The sequence below is a fragment of the Salmo salar genome, chromosome ssa14 (assembly GCF_905237065.1).
Source record: "Salmo salar chromosome ssa14, Ssal_v3.1, whole genome shotgun sequence".
Classification (NCBI taxonomy): Eukaryota; Metazoa; Chordata; class Actinopteri; order Salmoniformes; family Salmonidae; genus Salmo; species Salmo salar.
In genome coordinates this window covers 19,999,247-20,018,827 of record NC_059455.1, presented here as the reverse complement: position 1 = coordinate 20,018,827, position 19,581 = coordinate 19,999,247, and the positions used below count along the sequence as shown (strand labels likewise).

The following is a 19,581-nucleotide window of genomic DNA, read 5'->3' as shown; positions in this document are numbered from 1 at the left end:
TAAAAATAATTCCAAACAATATCAAAATGACTTTGTAATGTAATCTACTCACTAAATCAACCCCACAGATAATGTAGAAAATAATTAATATCATAAAGTCATCTTAAGACCTTCATGGGGGTCATATTTGTTACTTCTAGGTTGGACTACTGCAATGCTCTACTTTCCGGCTACCCGGATAAAGCACTAAATAAACTTCAGTTAGTGCTAAATACAGCTGCTAGAATCCTGACTAGAACCAAAAAATGTGATCATATTACTCCAGTACTAGCCTCCCTACACTGGCTTCCTGTTAAGGCAAGGGCTGATTTCAAGGTTTTACTGCTAACCTACAAAGCATTACATGGGCTTGCTCCTACCTATCTTTCCGATTTGGTCCTGCCGTACATACCTACACGTACACGACGGTCACAAGACACCGGCCTCCTAATTGTTCCTAGAATTTCTAAGCAAACAGCTGGAGGCAGGGCTTTCTCCTATAGAGCTTAATTTTTATGGAATAGTCTGCCTACCCATGTGAGAGACGCAGACTCAGTCTCAACCTTTAAGTCTTTACTGAAGACACATCTCTTCAGTAGGTCCTATGATTAAGTGTAGTCTGGCCCAGGGGTGTGAAGGTGAACGGAAAGGCTGGAGCAACGAACCGCCCTTGCTGTCTCTGCCTGGCCGGTTTCCCCTCTTTCCACTGGGATTCTCTGCCTCTACCCCTATTACGGGGGCTGAGTCACTGGCTTACTGGTGTTCTTCCATGCCGTCCCTGGGAGGGGTGCGTCACTTGAGTGGGTTGAGTCACTGACGTGGTCTTCCTGTCTGGGTAGCCCCTTGGGCTGTGCCGTGGCGGAGATCTTTGTGGGCTATACTCGGCCTTGTCCCGGGATGGTATGTTGGTGGTTGGAGATATCCCTCCAGTGGTGTGGAAGCTGTGCTTTGGCAAAGTAGGTGGGGTTATATCCTACCTGTTTGGCCCTGTCCGGGGGTTTCATCGGATGGGGCCACAGTGTCTTCTGACCCCTCCTGTCTCAGCCTCCAGTATTTATGCTGCAGTAGTTTATGTGTCGGGGGCTAGGGTCAGTCTGTCACATCTGGAGTATTTCTCTTGTCTTTTCCGGTGTCCTGTGTGAATTTAAATATGCTCTCTCTAATTCTCTCTTTCTCTCTCTCGGAGGACCTGAGCCCTAGGACCATGCCTCAGGACTACCTGGCTTGATGACTCCTTGCTGTCCCCAGTTCACCTGGCCGTGCTGCTGCTCCAGTTCCAACTGTTCTGCCTGCAGCTATGGAACCCTGACCTGTTCACCGGACGTGCTACCTGTCCCAGACCTGCTGTCCCAGACCTGCTGGAACCCTGACCTATTCACCGGACGTGCTACCTGTCCCAGACCTGCTGTTTTCAACTCTCTAGAGACAGCAGTAGCGGTATAGATACTCTCAAAGATCGGCTATGAAAAAGCCAACTAACACTTACTCTTGTGTTACTGACATGTTGCACCCTCGACAACTACTATGATTACTATTATTTGACCATGCTGGTCATTTATGAACATTTGAACATCTAGGCCATGTGCTGTTATAATCTCCACCCGGCACAGCCAGAAGAGGACTGGCCACCCCTCATAGCCTGGTTCCTCTCTAGGTTTCTTCCTAGGTTTTGGCCTTTCTAGGGAGTTTTTCCTAGCCACCGTGCTTCTACACCTGCATTGCTTGCTGTTTGGGGTTTTAGGCTGGGTTTCTGAACAGCACTTTGAGATATCAGCTGATGTAAGAAGGGCTATATAAATACATTTGATTTGATTTGAGGTCATATTTGACCTATGTAAAAAATGTGTGACCTTGTGTAAATAAGTATTTTTGGCTATAGTGCCATTGCAGACATTTTCTATTACCTCCCTGATGGCAATTTCCAATATGCCCCCCCCCCAACACGGTCCAGCAGGTGAAGAAGCCGAATGCGAAGGTCCTGGACTATCGTTTTAGAGAATTTGGCAGTACATCCAACCGGCCTCACAACCGTAGACTAACCACGTGGTCTACGATTGTGAGGCTGGTTGGATGCACTGCCAAATTTTCTAAAACGACATCGGAAGCAGCTTATGGTAGCGAAATGCACATTAAATTCTCTGGAACGTTTCTGCAGTCAGCATGCCAATTGCACAATCCCTCAAAACTTGAGACATCTGTGGCATTGTGTTGTGTGACAAAACTGCACATTTTAAAGTGGCCTTTTATCGTCCCAGCACAAGGTGCACCAGTGTAATGATCATGCCGTTTAATCAGTTTCTTGATATGCCACATCTGTCAGGTGGATGGATTATCTTGACAAAGGAGAAATGCTCACTAACAGGGATGTAAACAAATGTGTGCACAACATTTGAGAGAAATAAGATTTTTGTGTATGGAATTAATTTTGTCATTTTTTTTACAGCTCATGAAACACAGGACCAACACTTTATGTTGCGTTTATATTTTTGTTCAGTGTAGTTTGAGAGAATGAAATAAAGCATGCTTATTCGTGGCAACATAATCCATGTAACATTTTACCTCTAGTGCAGATAAGCGTGAGTGATGGTATTTATCACGTCTCTCATATGCTCACTCGCATTTGTTTGCAATCATTCCAGAGGAGCCTTGTGTGGTCTCTACTGCTCAAAACAATCCATTAGTGTAGCCAGTAATGTTGGAGGTGTGGAAGGTTCACTCGAGCTGTAAGGAGGAGGTTTCTTAACAGCTTTGAGAAAGAAGTATAACGAAACAACTGTTAGATCTCCATCTATGGCTCAAATCTATGCGTAGTAACACCATTAGCCTGAGGCCTCTCATTCTTAAAAGTTTTGATACAGATATTTTGACAAGATAGTAATGAACAGATTCTCACATTAAACCCACTCATTCACAATTCTCATATCCCATCCTCTCATATGCCAAATGCTAGAATAGGGGTATAATATGACTACCAGGATGTGTAGAGAAATAGAGTGAATCCAGTGTGGATCAGTGGTTCTTTCTTGGACAGCATCTTCTCTTCCAATTAGTGCTGCTGCCTCTGCCCCAGAGCAGCTATGTCAGCTCAGATCACCACAGCTCCCCGTCTCCGAGTCAGCAACACGTTCAGCTAGCGTCCTCGCATCCTGGTCTACGGCCCAATTGGCACCCTATTACCTGCATAGTGCACTACTTTTGACCAGAGCCTAGTGGCCCTGGTCAAAAGTAGTGCACTATGTCGGGAATAGGGTGATTTGGGACATATATGGAAAGTAACCCAGAGCTCTAAACAGAGTCTATGAACCAGCAGGAAGGACAAGGTTTAATCAGTAACAGCAAAACATAGGCTGTAACAAATGTACTTGTAGTGGGATCTCCTTGATTGTATTAGCTTTCCTCTTTAACTTTTTTCTCTCTCCATTTGTGTTGTTTATCATGCAACAAGCCCTTTAGGGATTATTCTACCTATTAATAGTCATTGGTATTAGCATTGGAAACGACCATGGTGGTGCCCTTCAAAATGAGTTCATGGGCAAGCCTCATCAATGACGAAATGAGTCATAAAAGGTGCTGTATTGTTTACTCATCATGATCTCATGACATACATGTACCCAGACATTAAACAAAGCATCATTCAATAGCATGTTGCTAATATATAAAAATGTTTGTTATGCAACCTTATAAAATGTCCCCCCGTGGTGGGAGGGTATAGCGGTGAGAATACAGCTAATGTAAAGATATATTTAACCATAAAGGCAAACATTTTGTTCTCTTAAGGACATACAGCCTTGTAGCCTAGTCCCAAATCTGGTTGTGCTCTTGCCAACTCCATGGCTGTCTATGTTAAACCAATGACAATGCGTATGGCACTTAGCCTGACAATGAGTGACAAGGAGTTGACATGAACACACAGACAGACAGTCAGGCTAATCAATACAAGGATACATCACTAATGTTCATGAAAGCTATGGCATTTAATATACACATAGGATGCACCCTAAATTACACCCTATTCCTATTTTGTGCACTACTTTTGAACAGAGCTGGTCAAAACTGTTGCACTACGTAGGGAATAGTGTGCCATTTGGGAAACAGACATGGCAATAGGATGTGGAATAAATAATTACGATTAAATAGCAAGTATTAGGCACTTAACATTTTGATTGACTACTGTACATCAATGACAAACATGCCCCAGAAAAAGCACACACAATCCTGGCAGTATTTTACATGGCAAATACATGAGGTCGTCTGAAATCTCTTAGGTGATCAGGGAATAACCTTACAGTAGATATAACCTTTGGGAATAATTTTTTACTAAACACAAAAGATTTGAATGTTGGAGCCAAGGACTTGTTCTTATGTGACCTCAAGTCTAAACATTGTCACCTTCTCAGTGAAAACACTGAGGAAAAAGCCAAGCTAATCAGCATTCATTTCCTGTCTTTCTTTCATATCTACACCAAGCACCTGAAATCACGGTCTGGGTCAGTTTGGTATGCCGGATGGATGTGTGTATAGCATCCCAGACTGGAGCATTTACGTTATCTACCACAGAACTCATACCTTGAGTTAACATTTACATGGACAACATAGCTGTATAACTTACATCAGAGAAGGCTTTGGTTGATTGCCTTGACGAATGAACACAAACAACAACAAAAAGCATAGCATACTGTAAAAGACAGAGGGAAATTACATTCACATGATGCAACACTATACCACAATCATGTGGTATAACATTCATGGTCTTTGCAGAAAATAATTCTGAGATATATCTCAGCAAACATGACATACCAGTACTTTGCAGTAGGTCAAGATACTCTTATGTACACAATGGTCGTTCACCTCCTCTAAGCCCTACTCTTACAGTTCTTAGACAACTGATGCAGAAAACCTGTGTTTTTTTGTCAACAATCTTATTTTATAATCCTTTTGATGGCAATCCAAAGCAACATGTAAAATGTACACATGTAGTATAACTAATACACATCCTTGCCCTGACAATTCTAGTTTCCTTGTAATCATGTTTTGTCAAAATTGCAATGGATTTACTAGAACCACAGTCAGCTCGGCTAATATATCATAAAAAAAAAAAAATGGAGGAACTCAAACCTACTGTTGAGAGTTAGAATAGCAGAATACAAAAGGTGCAATTTCGAAAATGTGGTTGTGCATCAGCAGTTTGTCTCTTACAGTCACTCAATTATCCCACGTAGGCTAAAGTTTTTTAGATTGGTAAACTATTCCAGCCAGCGATCTAAACTTGTAGTAATCATGGTTGAATTACCGACCATGGGGGCCCCATTGATTTAGTTAGTCACTCTCACTCAGATATCCTATTAAAAACTGCAAACATTTCAGTGCACCCTATGACTAAATGTGCAGAATTGAAGGATATTACCTTTGAACCTGAACAACTTTCTCTCTGCCCCATGGCAAAAGGAGTAGAATTGCATGAAATTAATGAAAAAAACTGCAACATTATCTGAGGTGAAGAGAACATTTTGCCGTTTTAAAGCTAATTTCTTGCAATTCTACACATTTTGCCATGACTTATGATATCTGAGTGAGAGTGACTAACAAAATCAAATGGGGGGGGCTGGAGGACAGGGCCCTTCGGCACACTCCGTGCCCAGTCTGTAACTTGGTGATGATTACTACAGGGTTTAGATAGCTGGGTAGACTACCTTTCCCAGCAATCTAAAGAATTGAGCTGACATAGCTGGGCTAACTTGAGTGACTGTCAGTGACTGACATGACAAGTGGCAAACTGCAATGCATGACCACATTTCTAAATTGCAACTTGTCTATTCTACTTTGTAACTCTCAACAGTAAGTTGAAACCCCGACTGAGTTCCTACGTTTTTTTTCGTTTTTGGATTGGGGACCCCCTAGTGGCCGTGGAACCGTGGGTGTATAGGCAGAGGCATCTCTGGTCGTTAACCACAGAGTCAAATCCATTTTACTACAGGGAGAGAGATAGAGGGGGAGAGATAAAGATATAAGAGCCATGCAGAGCACTTCTCCCTGGCATCCAGTAATGAAATGTTTACTTAAACTAACCAATTATTACAAATATTGACATTAATGCAGTATAGCCCAATTTATTCATATCTGTTCAAAAATACCCTGTTACGCCATCTGCCATAAATTGCGGGCACAAAAAAATAACAATTTCAAACCCTGTACCGGGGTCCAGGTTTTAGTGACAAACTCATTAGGTGATCCTAGAGTGCCATTGTGCCAATTGTTCTGCCAATACCGTGGTCCAAGCTAACTTTTTAGTGCCCACAACTGTAGGCTGTGTGTGCTGTAGTGTGTATTTAGGCCAATACCAGAGTGTTTTAATGGAGACCGATCCCTCTTTACACGCAGCCCTCACACATCAGTGGTCTCTGTCTGCAGGAAGGACTGAGCACGAGAATTACGTTGGAACTGAGCCATGTTCTCTGAGCCGTTTCTGGAGGTGTAGGTGTTGTGCTGGGTATAGTTTCTGGCCATATGGCAGTTGAGGCATATACTCCGCCATTTTCTCTTGAGTTCCCCTTGAACCTGAAGTAGCAAGGTAAATCTTTTAGTACAGAGGGAAAACTAGCCCACATCTGTCACTACATTGCTTATATAAATTCTTATAAAATGCCGTACTCATCGTTTCACTACAATGAAAACAAGCAGACAACAATTAAAATGTACATTTGTAGTAACTGCTAACAAAATACCTTTAAACATTTTTCATAATTAACACTTTAGTAATTTAGCACTTATCACTGTCAAGTACATTTTTCCTCAATAAAGTTGCTATCAGCCTAGTCAGAGCCGGTAAGCGGGAAAAAAATCCAGTGCGAGTGTTAGTTCACAAATGTGTTTTTGTTTTGTATTTTTGGGGGGGGGTCGTTGAGGAGGGGTGTGAGGGGGTGCTGTGGGATTATTTAAGATATTGTTAAAAGAGGTAGGGTTTCAGTTTTTGAAAGATGGGCAGGGACTCTGCTGTCCTAGCTTCAGGGGGAAAACTGGTTCCCCCATTAGGTTGCCAGGTCAGGCAAGAGCTTGGACTGGGCTGAGCTGAGCGGGAGCTGGCCTCCCGTAGGGGTGGAAGGGCTAAGAGACCAGAGGTGGCAGAACGGACTACTCAGGTTGGGGTGTGGGGTTTGAGCAGAGCCTGAAGGTAGGGAGGTGCAGTTCCTCTTGCTGCGCCGTAGGAAAGTACCATGGTCTTCCAGTGGAGTGTGTGGAGTAGCAGGGTGACATGGGAGAACTTGGGTAGCTTGAACACAGGCAGACTGCAGCGTTCTGTATAAGTTGCAGGGGTTTGATGGCACAAGTGGGGAGCCCAGCCAACAGCAAGTTGCAATAGTCCAGACAGGTGATGACAAGTGCCTGGATTAGGATCTGTGCTGCTTCCTGTGTGAGGTAGGGTCATACTCTACGGATGTTGTAGAGCATCAACCTGCAGGAGCGAGTCACTGCTTTGATGTTTGCAGAGAACAACTGAGTGCTGTCCAGGGTCAAGCCAAGGTTCTTTGCACTCTGGGAGCGGGACACTGGAGTTGTCAACCGCGGAGCTGCTCCGTCTTGTCGAGGTTGAGGTCAATTACAATGATGTACACAACAGCTTTTATAAACGCCTGCACGTTGCTTCTCATATATCCTAATTTGGGCCAAGGAAGACTTTGTCAACACTGATTCAACCCTAATCATTTACACTGTTGTGCGTCTTCTTAACTGGGCCATCAGTGCCCAAGGCAACCTATTCATTCCAGAATAAAATGCAATTAAGAGCAATCAAGGAGAGAGCTTACCTCACTGTTTAAGAAACAGTACAGGATTGCAACCACCAGGCCCTGTCAACAGAACAGCAACAGAAAGTCTTCAAAATGAGAAACAACCAAAAACAATCCAAAACAAAAATGCCCCCAAATATAGCCAAAATATATTGTGATGGATTAAAATATCCAAAAAGGATCAGTTTTACCTGAAAGGAGCCGATAGCAAGGTCAAAGAAGATTTTATAATTTTCCATGGATTCACTGAGAGACACAAAGACAACGTAATGGATGCCAAACAGGGGGATCAGCAGGAGAGTGGATTTGGCCAACCTCCTGAAACCAGACACACAATATTACAGACACACTCTATGGAGGGGACCTAGAGACTACACTGTTATACAATCACATACACTGAGTATAGCCAACATTGTGAACACCTTCCTAATATTGAGTTGCACCCCCCCCCCTTTTGCCCTCAAAACAGCCTCAATTAGTTGAGTCATGGACTCTACAAGGTGTCGAAAGCGTTCCAAAGGGATGCTGGCCAATGTTGACTCCAATGCTTCCCACAGTTGTGTCAAGTTGGTTGGCTGTCCTTTGGGTGGTGGACCATTCTTGATACACATGGATAACTGTTGAGTGAAAAACCCAGCAGCGTTCCAGTTCTTGATGCAAACCGGTGCGCCTGGCACCTAATTCCTTACCCCGTTCAAAGGCACTTCAATATTTTTGCCTTGCCTATTCACCCTCTGAATGACACATATACAAAATCCATGTCTATATTGTCTCAAGGCTTAAAAATCATTATTTAACCTGTCTCCTCCCCTTCATTTACACAAGGGATCATAGCTTTCACCTGGATTCACTTGGTCAGTCTATGTCATGGAAAGTGCATGTTTTGTATACTCAGTGTATAATTTAATAATAATTGTTGTTAATACGTCCACAAAAAATTGGTGTTTACCCATTAAATGATAGGGAGCATATAAGGCAGGGATGGGCAACTTTGATGGGTGTGGGGGCCACAACAAAAATCTAAACTAATCAGGTCTACATACTCACGTCCATACCAACACATGCAGTCAGAGCCTTTTGAGGGCCCCATGTTGTTTGCTGTGCTGTGAGAGTAACCCATAGTGCACTACTTTTGACCAGAGCTCTATGGGCACTAACAGTTGTGCACTATGAAGGCAATAGGGTGCCATTTCAGACACATCCTAAATCGTGAAGGGGCCCTGACTGCTAAGTGCCAACCAAGGTGGACTTTCCTGTAGCAGTAGACAGCAGCTCATCCAGTCTTAGCGTCGCCAGCCGCTTCTCAGCCCTTAAATCCGCTCACAGACAAGATGGGAATATTTCTCCCTGAAGGCAAATACGTGCTGTGCTGACCACCTCTATAGCTTAGACGAATCTAGTGTCACTCTACAATGTGCACAATAGAACAATAAGCTACATATCTATGTCTTATGCTTAAGAAGTCAACTAAAATACCATATGTCAGAGTGACATACAAAGGCATACTGAAACATTTGAGCACTTCATTTCTCTGTTCAGGAATGTTGACACTGAGTATTCATGGTCTGTTGCCTGAGTGCAGTAACACATAGGTCTCCCTGTATTGTGACTGACTGACCACAACAACACATACCTGTATTGTGACTGACTGACCACAACAACACATACCTGTATTGTGACTGACTGACCACAACAACACATACCTGTTTTGTGACTGACTGACCACAACAACACATACCTGTATTGTGACTAACTGACCACAACAACACATACCTGTATTGTGACTGACTGACCACAACAACACATACCTGTATTGTGACTGACTGACCACAACAACACATACCTGTATTGTGACTGACTGACCACAACAACACATACCTGTATTGTGACTGACTGACCACAACAACACATACCTGTATTGTGACTGACTGACTGACTGACCACAACAACACATACCTGTATTGTGACTGACTGACTGACTGACCACAACAACACATACCTGTATTGTGACTGGTCGTTGCCACCCACATCAGGACACCTCAGCTTCTGAACCAAAATCCTTATAATACTGATGAACAGGAGGAAGTTCACCTGGAAACCCAGTCAACATATATTGACATACAGTATGTTGTATATTTAGTGAAATTTGGTTACTGAAGTTCTTTTTAAGGGCAGTTAACTCAGCTATAACCAGCGTTGGTAAACATTAAGGGATGTGTTATGCAATCAGATAAGACAACAGTACTTATTTCCATATAAATCACCTGTTGTAAAATGAAATGACAGTTCGATAAAGCTAGCTCAACCTTGAACTACATCCAGGCCAGCATCAATTCACATGCATGCAGAGCATCTACGTTTAACATGCTCTTGCCGTTACAGTCCTATCAGCTCCCCAGTATGCGCTGGCTACCTAACATGACAGATCGGAATATTCTCTGTGTGGCATTTACTTATCTCCTGGACACATTCTGTTTAGTTAATGCTTGGGATGTAGCAGGGGTTTGATCCTGCATGTGGTAAAGGACATTAAAACCGCAGCAACCGAGAAGGATAAATGATATATACCCACCATGATGGAGAAGCCTATGGGTACATTGATCACCCACTTGGGGATTGGGTTATCATTCTGTTCCCAGCATCTGAAGGAATAGGAAATGATACCCATACGAAGATGTTAGTTAACACGTGCCATGCATCCCTGGCCATACTAACCTAAGCACAGCACTCCTAGGTTCCTGCATTTCTAGGGAGTTCTTCCTAGCCACCGTGCTTCTACATCTGCATTGCTTGCTGTTTGGGGTTTTAGGCTGGGTTTCTGTATAGCACTTTGTGTCATCGGCTGATGTAAAAAGGGCTTTATAAATACATTTGATTGATTGAGCACTTTGAACTGGTTTAAACTGATTTGAGAAATAAATTAAAATGACAAAGGTTGCCAATGCTTCATTAACTTTATAATCACAATCAAATTCTTTCATGCAATCCAAGACAAACAGCACATCTACATTAAGTCTGGCAACAGGCACATGCACAGATTGGGTTCAACCAGTGCCCAAACACCTGCCCTTTTCCCCTCTTATTAAAAAGTGCCCGCGCAGCTCATCGATAATTTACATTTTATTATTTAAAAAAATAAAACATTTAAAAATAATATTCCCCATTTTACCCAAAATTTTATCATAATATTCAATTGGTGTTTTTCACAAGGAGTGACCTTATCTAAATGCTGCAACTCCCAATGGGCTAGGGAGAGATAAAGGTCGAGACGTGAAACATGACCCACCTTCATCTCTCCCTAGCCCATTGGGAGACACACTGCTCGCTTAACCCTGAAGTCAGCCGCACCGATGTGTCGGAGGAAACACTGTCCGACTGACCGAAGTCAGCTTGCAGGCACCCGGGCCGCCACAAGGAGTCGCTAGAGCGCGATGAGCCAAGGAAAGCACTGCTGGTCAAACCCTCCCCTAACCCAGACGGTGCTGGACCAATTGTGCACGGCCCTTTGGTGTTCACGGTCACAGCCCCAGGCTGTAGTACCTTAGACCACTGCACCATTCAGGTCTCTTAGAATATTGTTCTTAATTTTAAACGTAACAAATTGAGCATAAAATTAGGTCATTTCATAAACTCTTGAATCTCAGAAAATACCCCCCCCCCAAGACCGCACTCATCTGACTTGCATGCAGTGGCCACTGGCTGCGGGCGGGCGGGGAGACATTTCCTTGTTCTTTGCCCCTAACAGTGAATGAGACTCATGACAGATCCAACTTCAATAGTAGCCTCCTACCAGGAAAGAATGGGGCAATTTGACTGATTGTTAGTAAGAGGCAGATGTCAGCAGCAGAACACACTCAAATCAAGTGAAAACTATTTTTTTAACCCGACGGCATTGCTAACTAGCTAGCATATTTAGCCTACATTATCATTCATTCTCTGGTTGTCTCTAGGCCTAGGAGTCACTGGCTTGCATACAATGTTTGATGAGTGAGTGTGTTGTACCAGAAAATATTTCACCGATTTTCTTTTTTTGGGGTGCGGCCCCCCCGCACCCCAAAAAAAGATGGACGGTGTTGCACTGCCCCCCAAATGTCTGCACGTCCCTATCTGGCAATCACACATGAAAATAATCCACTACTCTACCAACCATGTACATTTATGCTTTTCTAGGTGACTTACCCAGTATCCTCAAAATAAACCCTTGTAATAGCCCATGCAGAAACAAACACGGTTGGGAATCCTGAAATACAGATGGAGAATTCACTGAATACAATCTCATAGCATAAATGGATTGGATGTACTGCATGTTCCTCACTGTTTTTGATACATTGGATATATGTTAATGACTAGCTTACCCCAGCCAATGAGAAGATAAACGATGAAGTGTCTATTTTCAGAGAAGATGACAATCAGGAGTGTATGGAGGTAGAGGCCCTCGACCAGCAACCAGAAGAAGTTGGCCATGATAAAATATTGAAAAATCACCAGGCTCGCCTTGCATCCAATCTGGAACAACATTGTAGTCCATCACTTGTGCTGCTATACAAAGAGAAACTACAGGACACTCAACACAAATAACCAAAGTGTGTAACTATATGGAAACTAAATTCCATGTACTTATTCTGATAGAAATGAGTGGTTACCAGATCTTTGTCTAAAGTTTCCCCAAACCAACACAATCGGAGTGAACTGAAGGAGCAAGAATCAAAATGTGTCCAACGGAAACTGAATTCCGTACCTCAATTTCAAAGAAGTGAAAGAAACACGTTTCATAGCAAATCTACACAAATACAGTTGAAGTCAGAAGTTTACATACACCTTAGCAAAATACATTTAAACTCAGTTTCACAATTCCTGGCATTTAATCCTAGTAAAAAGTCCCTGTCTTAGGTCAGTTAGGATCACCACTTTATTTTAAGCATGTGAAATGACAGAATAATAATAAAGAGAATGATTTATTTCAGCTTTTAGTTCTGTCATCACATTCCCAGTGGGTCAGAAATTTACATACACTCTATTAGTATTTGGTAGCATTGCCTTTAAATTGTTTAACTTGGGTCAAACGTTTCGGGTAGCCTTCCACAAGCTTCCTACAATAAGTTGGGTGAATTTGTCCCATTCCTCCTGACAGAGCTGGTGTAACTGAGTCAGGTTTGTAGGCCTCCTTGCTCGCACACGCTTTTTCAGTTCTGCCCACAATTTTTCAATATGATTGAGGTCAGGGCTTTGGGATGGCCACTCCAATACCTTGACTTTGCGTACTATTGTTTGTACAGATGAATGTGGTACCTTCAGGCACTTGGAAATTGCTCCCAAGGATGAACCAGACTTGTGGAGGTCTACAATTTTTTCTGAGGTCTTGGCTGATTTCTTTTGATTTTCCCATGATGTCAAGCAAAGAGGCACTGAGTTTGAAGGTAGGCCTTGAAATAGATCCACAGGTACAACTCCAATTGACTCAAATTATGTCAATTATCGGATGGGGCCACAGTGTCTCCTGACCCCTCCTGTCTCAGCCTCCAGTATTTATGCTGCAGTAGTTTATGTGTCGGCGGGCTAGGGTCAGTCTTATATCTGGAGTATTTCTCCTGTCCTATCCGGTGTCCTGTGTGAATTTAAGTATGCTCTCTCTAATTCTCTCTCTCGGAGGACCTGAGCCCAAGGACCATGCCTCAGGACTACCTGGCATGATGACTCCTTGTTGTCCCCAGTCCACCTGGCCGTGCTGCTGCTCCAGTTTCAACTGTTCTGCCTGCGGCTATGGAACCCTGACCTGTTCACTGTGATTACTATTATTTGACCATGCTGGTAATTTATGAACATTTGAACATCTTGACCATGTTCTGTTATAATCTCCACCCGGCACAGCCAGAAGAGGACTGGCTACCCCTCATAGCCTGGTTCCTCTCTAGGTTTCTTCCTAGGTTTTGGCCTTTCTAGGGAGTTTTTCCTAGCCACCATGCTTCTACACCTGCATTGCTTGCTATTTGGGGTTTTAGGCTGGGTTTCTGTACAGCACTTTGATATATCAGCTGATGTAAGAAGGGCTATATAAATACATTTGATTTGAATTAGCCTATCAGAAGCTTCTAAAGCAATAATTTTCTGGATTTTTCCAAGCTGTTTAAAGGCACAGTCAACTTAGTGCATGTAAACTTCTGACACACTGGAATTGTGATACTGTGAATTATAAATTAAATAATCTCTCTGTAAACAATTGTTGGAAAAAGTACTTGTGCCAAAACTATAGTTTGTTAACAAGAAATTTGTGGAGTGGTTGAAAAATGAGTTTAATGACTCCAACCTAAGTGCATGTAAACTTCCAACTTCAACTGTACATCTATACCAATACATATCAGTTGGAATTGTCAATGATCTATAAGAATCAGAGGTATACAGGCTGATGAACAACCTGACTCACCAGTGAAGGCTGCTCAGAGCACTGATTGCGAGAGAAGAGGATGTCGTCCTTCACAAGGACTGCCACCGCTCTCAGGATGAAGGAAAAGAACAGGTTGAGGTGAATGTAGTTCCGTGTGCAGTGGAGTTTTCTATAGAGGGAGTGGAAGAAATGATTTATCAGAGGATCTCTAGTGATTTATCAGAGGATCTCTGCTGTGTGACAATACCCTGCTGCTTCTCTCTACAGTGAGTGACAAAGACTGTTTCCCAAATAGCACCTTATTTCCTACAGTATATGATGCACTACATTTGACCACTATATAGGAAATAGGGTGTCTTTGGGGACTCATCCTAACTCTCACCTGAATAGACAGAGGATGGCGCTCCCGGTTGTGAGGGCGATCAAAGACAAACTGTGGCCCAGCGTATACAGCGTCTTCACCACCGTAAAGAAGACAAGCTATAGGTGAGAGAACATACAGTCATTGGCAGTATCAAAGCTGTATATATAATTTATCTCAGATGGGCATTCACTTCAGCACCATAGAAGACGAGTCAGGAGAAAGAACATACAGGGCACAGGTCCAGCGTATGGGTCCCTTTCAGAATGGACTTTGATCCTAACACCAAATGACAGATGTAAAATCATATAATCATCACCAGCAACATGTTGAAACTGAAAGACTGTAGGATCTATAGAAACATCATTTTCAGTCACAAAAGTGTACTTTAGAGACTTTAGAGACGGTGTTTAAAAACATTGGGGAGAAAAAGATGTACCGAGCATTACTGTCAGAAAGAGCCTTCCCCTGAAAGGAGCCATTGTAAGTACAGTGCCTTTTCTACTAATCATTCAACCCACTCAAAGAGTGATTCACAGATTCAAAGAGATGAAAATATGTCAATAAAATGACCTGCTCGAATTTGCCCTCTTATCTTGTTTCCCCAGGAAATTAGTCAAAGGTTTGATTTCCCCCCCTTTTACTACAGTCGAGTGAAAAACAAAGAGACATACTCTAAAACAAATGTCAGACAAGGACCGTACCAACGCACCAATGCTCGCAGTCATTCCTTTGAGGCAGTGCCAAATTGACATTCTCTTGGTAAAACAGTCACTCTTTCTAAAAGCATTGAGTGAGCTCCTATCCTGTAGCAGTGACATCTCTTCTCCACCTGCACTTCACACTTTCCATTGCTCATTGTTCTACAAAACGTGGACGCACGCACAGACACACACACACTTCCTACAGAACGAATGTATCCCTATAGACAGTTGTAAACAGTGAAATGACAGATACAGTTGAATAGAAACCTTTCATCCTTCCAAGAAAAGGTTTTGATTTGTTTTGATATCTCTGTATCTCCTCCAAAAGATTTTAAAGAAAACTTAGCGTACATTTAGTTGATAAAAAACACCCCAATTGATTACATGAAATACACCTTCACTACAAAGTACGTATCAAAACTGCAAGGTGTCTTCAGTACACTTTCCAAGCGTATTCAGATGGAACTGTTGAAAGTTATCCATAGGAAATGCCTAACACCTATCAACCAATAAGCATCCAGGATCCAAACTACCCATTTTATTCTACATAATGATACCTCAAATAAATAATTAGCCACAGCAAAACTGTGTACTGAATTTTGCCTAATTGGCAGGGATCATCATGTCAAAAGGGCAATCAACATCTGTCCCGCTAATCTGCCCATCTGTATCACCAGAAATAGCCTTTGATCCTACAAATATAGTTTTTTTTAAATATCTTTACCAGTATGAGAGGAACAAGTGAGAGTCCTAAATGTTTCCCCTTTAGGAGACTTTGCCACTTCTGACTCTGCCACAGGGACAGAATTGGCTCTCCAGGGCATCACGTTGTTCTTAGGAAATTGCCTTTAGAGGACACACAGCATGCAACTGATGTACTGTACATGATAGACACAACCTAATATACTGTCAAACTTACATAATTGCTTCAGTAAGAATGTCAATGAATCTATTCATGTATTATCACGGAGACATCACACTTCATATATATGAAGGTTACGTTAGGTTTGAACATCACACATCAATGAACGTCATAACGCACCTTCAAATACAACTATAAGAAAAGGTTATACAGCCAAAGTTGATGTTAAATAGCCTGGTGCCAGATCTGTTTGTTCTCTTGCCAACTCCATTGTCAAGCCAAACATAACGATGAGTGACAAGGAGTTGGCATGAAAGCACAAACAGACTGGCACTGAGGCAAGAGGTCACATCCCAAAGGCAGGGTCCCAAAGAGCTTGCACTATATTTGGTAATGGCAGGGGGCATCGTTTGGTACTTCTTGCCCCTCCACCACCTTCAAGAATACCTTGCTTCACTACTACTTGCTTCACTACTACTAATTCCTTGCTTCACTACTACTAGTTGCAACCCAGAATGTATGAACTACAGGTGTGAAACAAGTCATTGAGGATACGTTTCCTATCTATTTTTCATAGTGAGAAGATGAACTTTCCTTTCCGAAAGACTGGACTGGCCTTAAGACAGATGGACCGGTGGAAAGGTCACACAGCTAAAGGAAAACCTTTCAGTACATTTAATATTCCATATTTTTTCAGATGGAGATAAGCACAGTGCCAATTGTGGCCCTGTGATCCAGACCAGAGGCGCATCTTGGATAACCTCCAACAGAAGAGAGAAAAAGTGAGCACAATAGGCTATTCAAAGGTACTGACATTCATGCCCCAATCTGAATATAACAAGTGAATGGGAGGGAATCGTTGACAACACTTTTACTTCAGTCAGTATGTCAAATGAGAATTACTGGTGTTGGGAGCAGGGTTGCAAGTAACCTGATTACAAAAAAATGAACTGTATTCAGTAATGTTACCAGCAAAATATTGTAATCTGTTTACAGATACTTTTGAAAAACGGATTATTTCTTAGATCTTTTTTTTTTACAGAAAGGATGTTTGCAAAAAACTACATTACGACACCTTCTTGTTATCTCAATGACATTCAATTTAGCATGGAAAAAAGGCACACGTTTAAGTTTGTTGCACCTGAGTGAGTCTGACCACAAGTCAGAGACCACTATGATGACACACCACATGTGTTTGATGGATCCTTTTTGTCTTCTTCTGATGCCTCTTAAGGGGAAAGTAATCTAACAGTTAATCAGATTAGGTTACTGATTACAGTTTTGACACATAACTAGCAACTGTAACGGATTACATTTACAAAGTAACCTACCCAACCCTGGTTGGGAGTATTATTTAAATGATCTCAGTTTGATTTTCCTTTTTCAGGTCTCATCTCTGATCAAATGCTGGGCAGTGGAATAGCAGTATGAATCTGTTGCTACTTGCTTGGCCTCTTACTAACATCTGCTGTAGTGGGCCAACCAGGAGGACAGTAACTCGGAGTCTGTATCCAAAATGTCACCCAATTCACCACCAGGGTTAGGTAGGTTACCTGTCCAAAATTGTAAATCAGTAACATAACTTTTGGATTATCCAAACTCAGTAATGTAAACAGATTACATTCAGTTACTTTTGGATTACTTTCCCCTTAAGAGGCATCAGAAGAAGACAAAAAGGATCCATCAAACCCATTTGGTGTGTCATCATAGTGGTCTCTGATTTGTGGTCAGACTCCCTCAGGTAGAACAAACTTAAACGTGCGCATTTTTCCAATGATGAATTGAATGTCACTGAGAAAACAGAAAGGTGTTTTGAATTAAAAAATAGTCCAAGATGTAATCTGTAATCAGATGACAATATTTTTGCTGGTAACGTTACGGAATACAGTTAGTTTTGTAATCAGATTACATGTAACTGATTACTTGTATTCAGTTACTCCCCAACCCTGTTCTACCTCAGGGCTCTGGTCAAAAGCACTGCACTATAGGGAATAGGGTGCCATTTGGGACACAGCCTGGTACAATGTTTAGATTGAGGAGACAGCTGGGTGCCACAGTGAACAGGATGTTTTATTTAGCCTTTAAGGCGCCTGTGTTTCATCTGTATTTCAAGTCATCAGGTAGAAGTGAGCACACAAACACACACACTGCAGCACACCTTCCCTATCAAAACAGACCGAGGACAGAATTTCAATGCATTTAGCAAAGGGTTCTTAGCAAAGGGTTCTACTGCTAGTTTCCATTACCAGCATGAGGGCCTTGACACTCAGAAATCAGACCAAACAATCAAATTTGATATCATATAAAACCATGGAAAAATCTATCACACAAGAACATTGCCTTGTTTCGCTCTCTGAGGTCCAACGTATCAACACCTTCATTGCAATATCTAATATATAATAGAGTACTGTATTATATTTCCAAATAAATCTACTTTCAAGTCATATCATGAAGTTTCTTGGTCAAACTAAGAACAATGATACAACACCAGAGAGACAATAGATGTAGAGATCTAGAACTTAAAAGAACATCACCCTGTTTACCTTATCATGCTTTTCTTCTGCCCCACACACACTGCTGATGTTGGGGAAAACATCAGACCATCCGTCCGCTGTACAGTTCTTGTTTATGTTTCCTGTGGATAGGAGAAACATTGTTTTTGCCAGTTAAATGTTTCTATTGCCTCTTCTCTAAAACCTTTATAAATGGTTATCCAGACCCATTATTCCTTTCATAAGTCATAGTCAAAGAAAGATGCAGCATGTTCATTTGTTTGGAGATGCAGGGATTTGATTTCTCTGGTGAGTTTGATGAAAGATTTTTCTTTAGCCAAGATTATCCTCCACTGTTGTCACAGATAGTAAGCCCAATCAAGCTGACTGAAATATTGGCTTCACACACAACCCCAAAGTGAATTGCTGTGATCCCATTTTGAGCATGACAGATGATGGCTTCCATTAAAGTTTCATTCATCAGGCTCTTGTTTACAGTATTGTCATATATTTTAAAGGCTGTTTTTATATCAATATCAAATTGATATATCAATATCATTTCTGGGTAACAAGTAAGTACCTTACTGTAATAGTTTTCCATTAAAATGGACAAAAATTGCTTTTTATCAAAAAACTATTTCTCAAGCGAGAATTTAGCTAGGACTGTCTGGGAGTGGGGAGGGGAATTGCCAGAGAACTCTTTGGAACTCTCTTTGTTATTGGTCTATTAACCAGTTTACCAACTGGTGATGTCACCCGGCAAGCCGAAACTCCCATCCATGCAAACCTGCTGATTAGAAAGTCCTGTGTAGATTGTATTTTCACACTGTTAGTGTCAGTTTCATCAGCTGTTGTACAATATGATTTAAAAAACTGAATTTCTACTGTACTGGGCCTTTAAAAGATATTCAGACAGACTTTTCAAGGGCAAATAGATGTAATTTTGAGAGACAGGTTTTTAACAAAAACCACTCACTCTGGGAAGAACAATCAATTGTTCAATGCTTGATTCAAAGG

General features: G+C 41.9%; 1 protein-coding gene across 3 annotated transcripts in view; it reads right to left on the bottom strand.

Annotated features, from left to right (window-relative positions):
• Nucleotides 1-5,579: 5,579 nt before the first annotated feature.
• The window catches only part of LOC106568823 (vasoactive intestinal polypeptide receptor 2), a 29,463-nt gene continuing 15,461 nt past the window's right edge, over nt 5,580-19,581 (bottom strand). For 2 of the 3 annotated variants that reach the window (XM_045694066.1, XM_045694067.1), the window contains exons 5-14: nt 18,616-18,707; nt 14,528-14,625; nt 14,185-14,314; nt 12,119-12,269; nt 11,943-12,003; nt 10,336-10,405; nt 9,763-9,854; nt 7,955-8,081; nt 7,782-7,823; nt 5,580-6,534 (exon numbers count right to left, since the gene is read on the bottom strand). In XM_045694066.1, coding sequence (XP_045550022.1) covers nt 6,361-6,534; nt 7,782-7,823; nt 7,955-8,081; nt 9,763-9,854; nt 10,336-10,405; nt 11,943-12,003; nt 12,119-12,269; nt 14,185-14,314; nt 14,528-14,625; nt 18,616-18,707 — 1,037 coding nt within the window. In that variant the 3' untranslated portion in view covers nt 5,580-6,360. The remainder of the gene's footprint in view (nt 6,535-7,781; nt 7,824-7,954; nt 8,082-9,762; nt 9,855-10,335; nt 10,406-11,942; nt 12,004-12,118; nt 12,270-14,184; nt 14,315-14,527; nt 14,626-18,615; nt 18,708-19,581) is intronic. The other variant, XM_014139515.2, reaches the window with a different exon arrangement.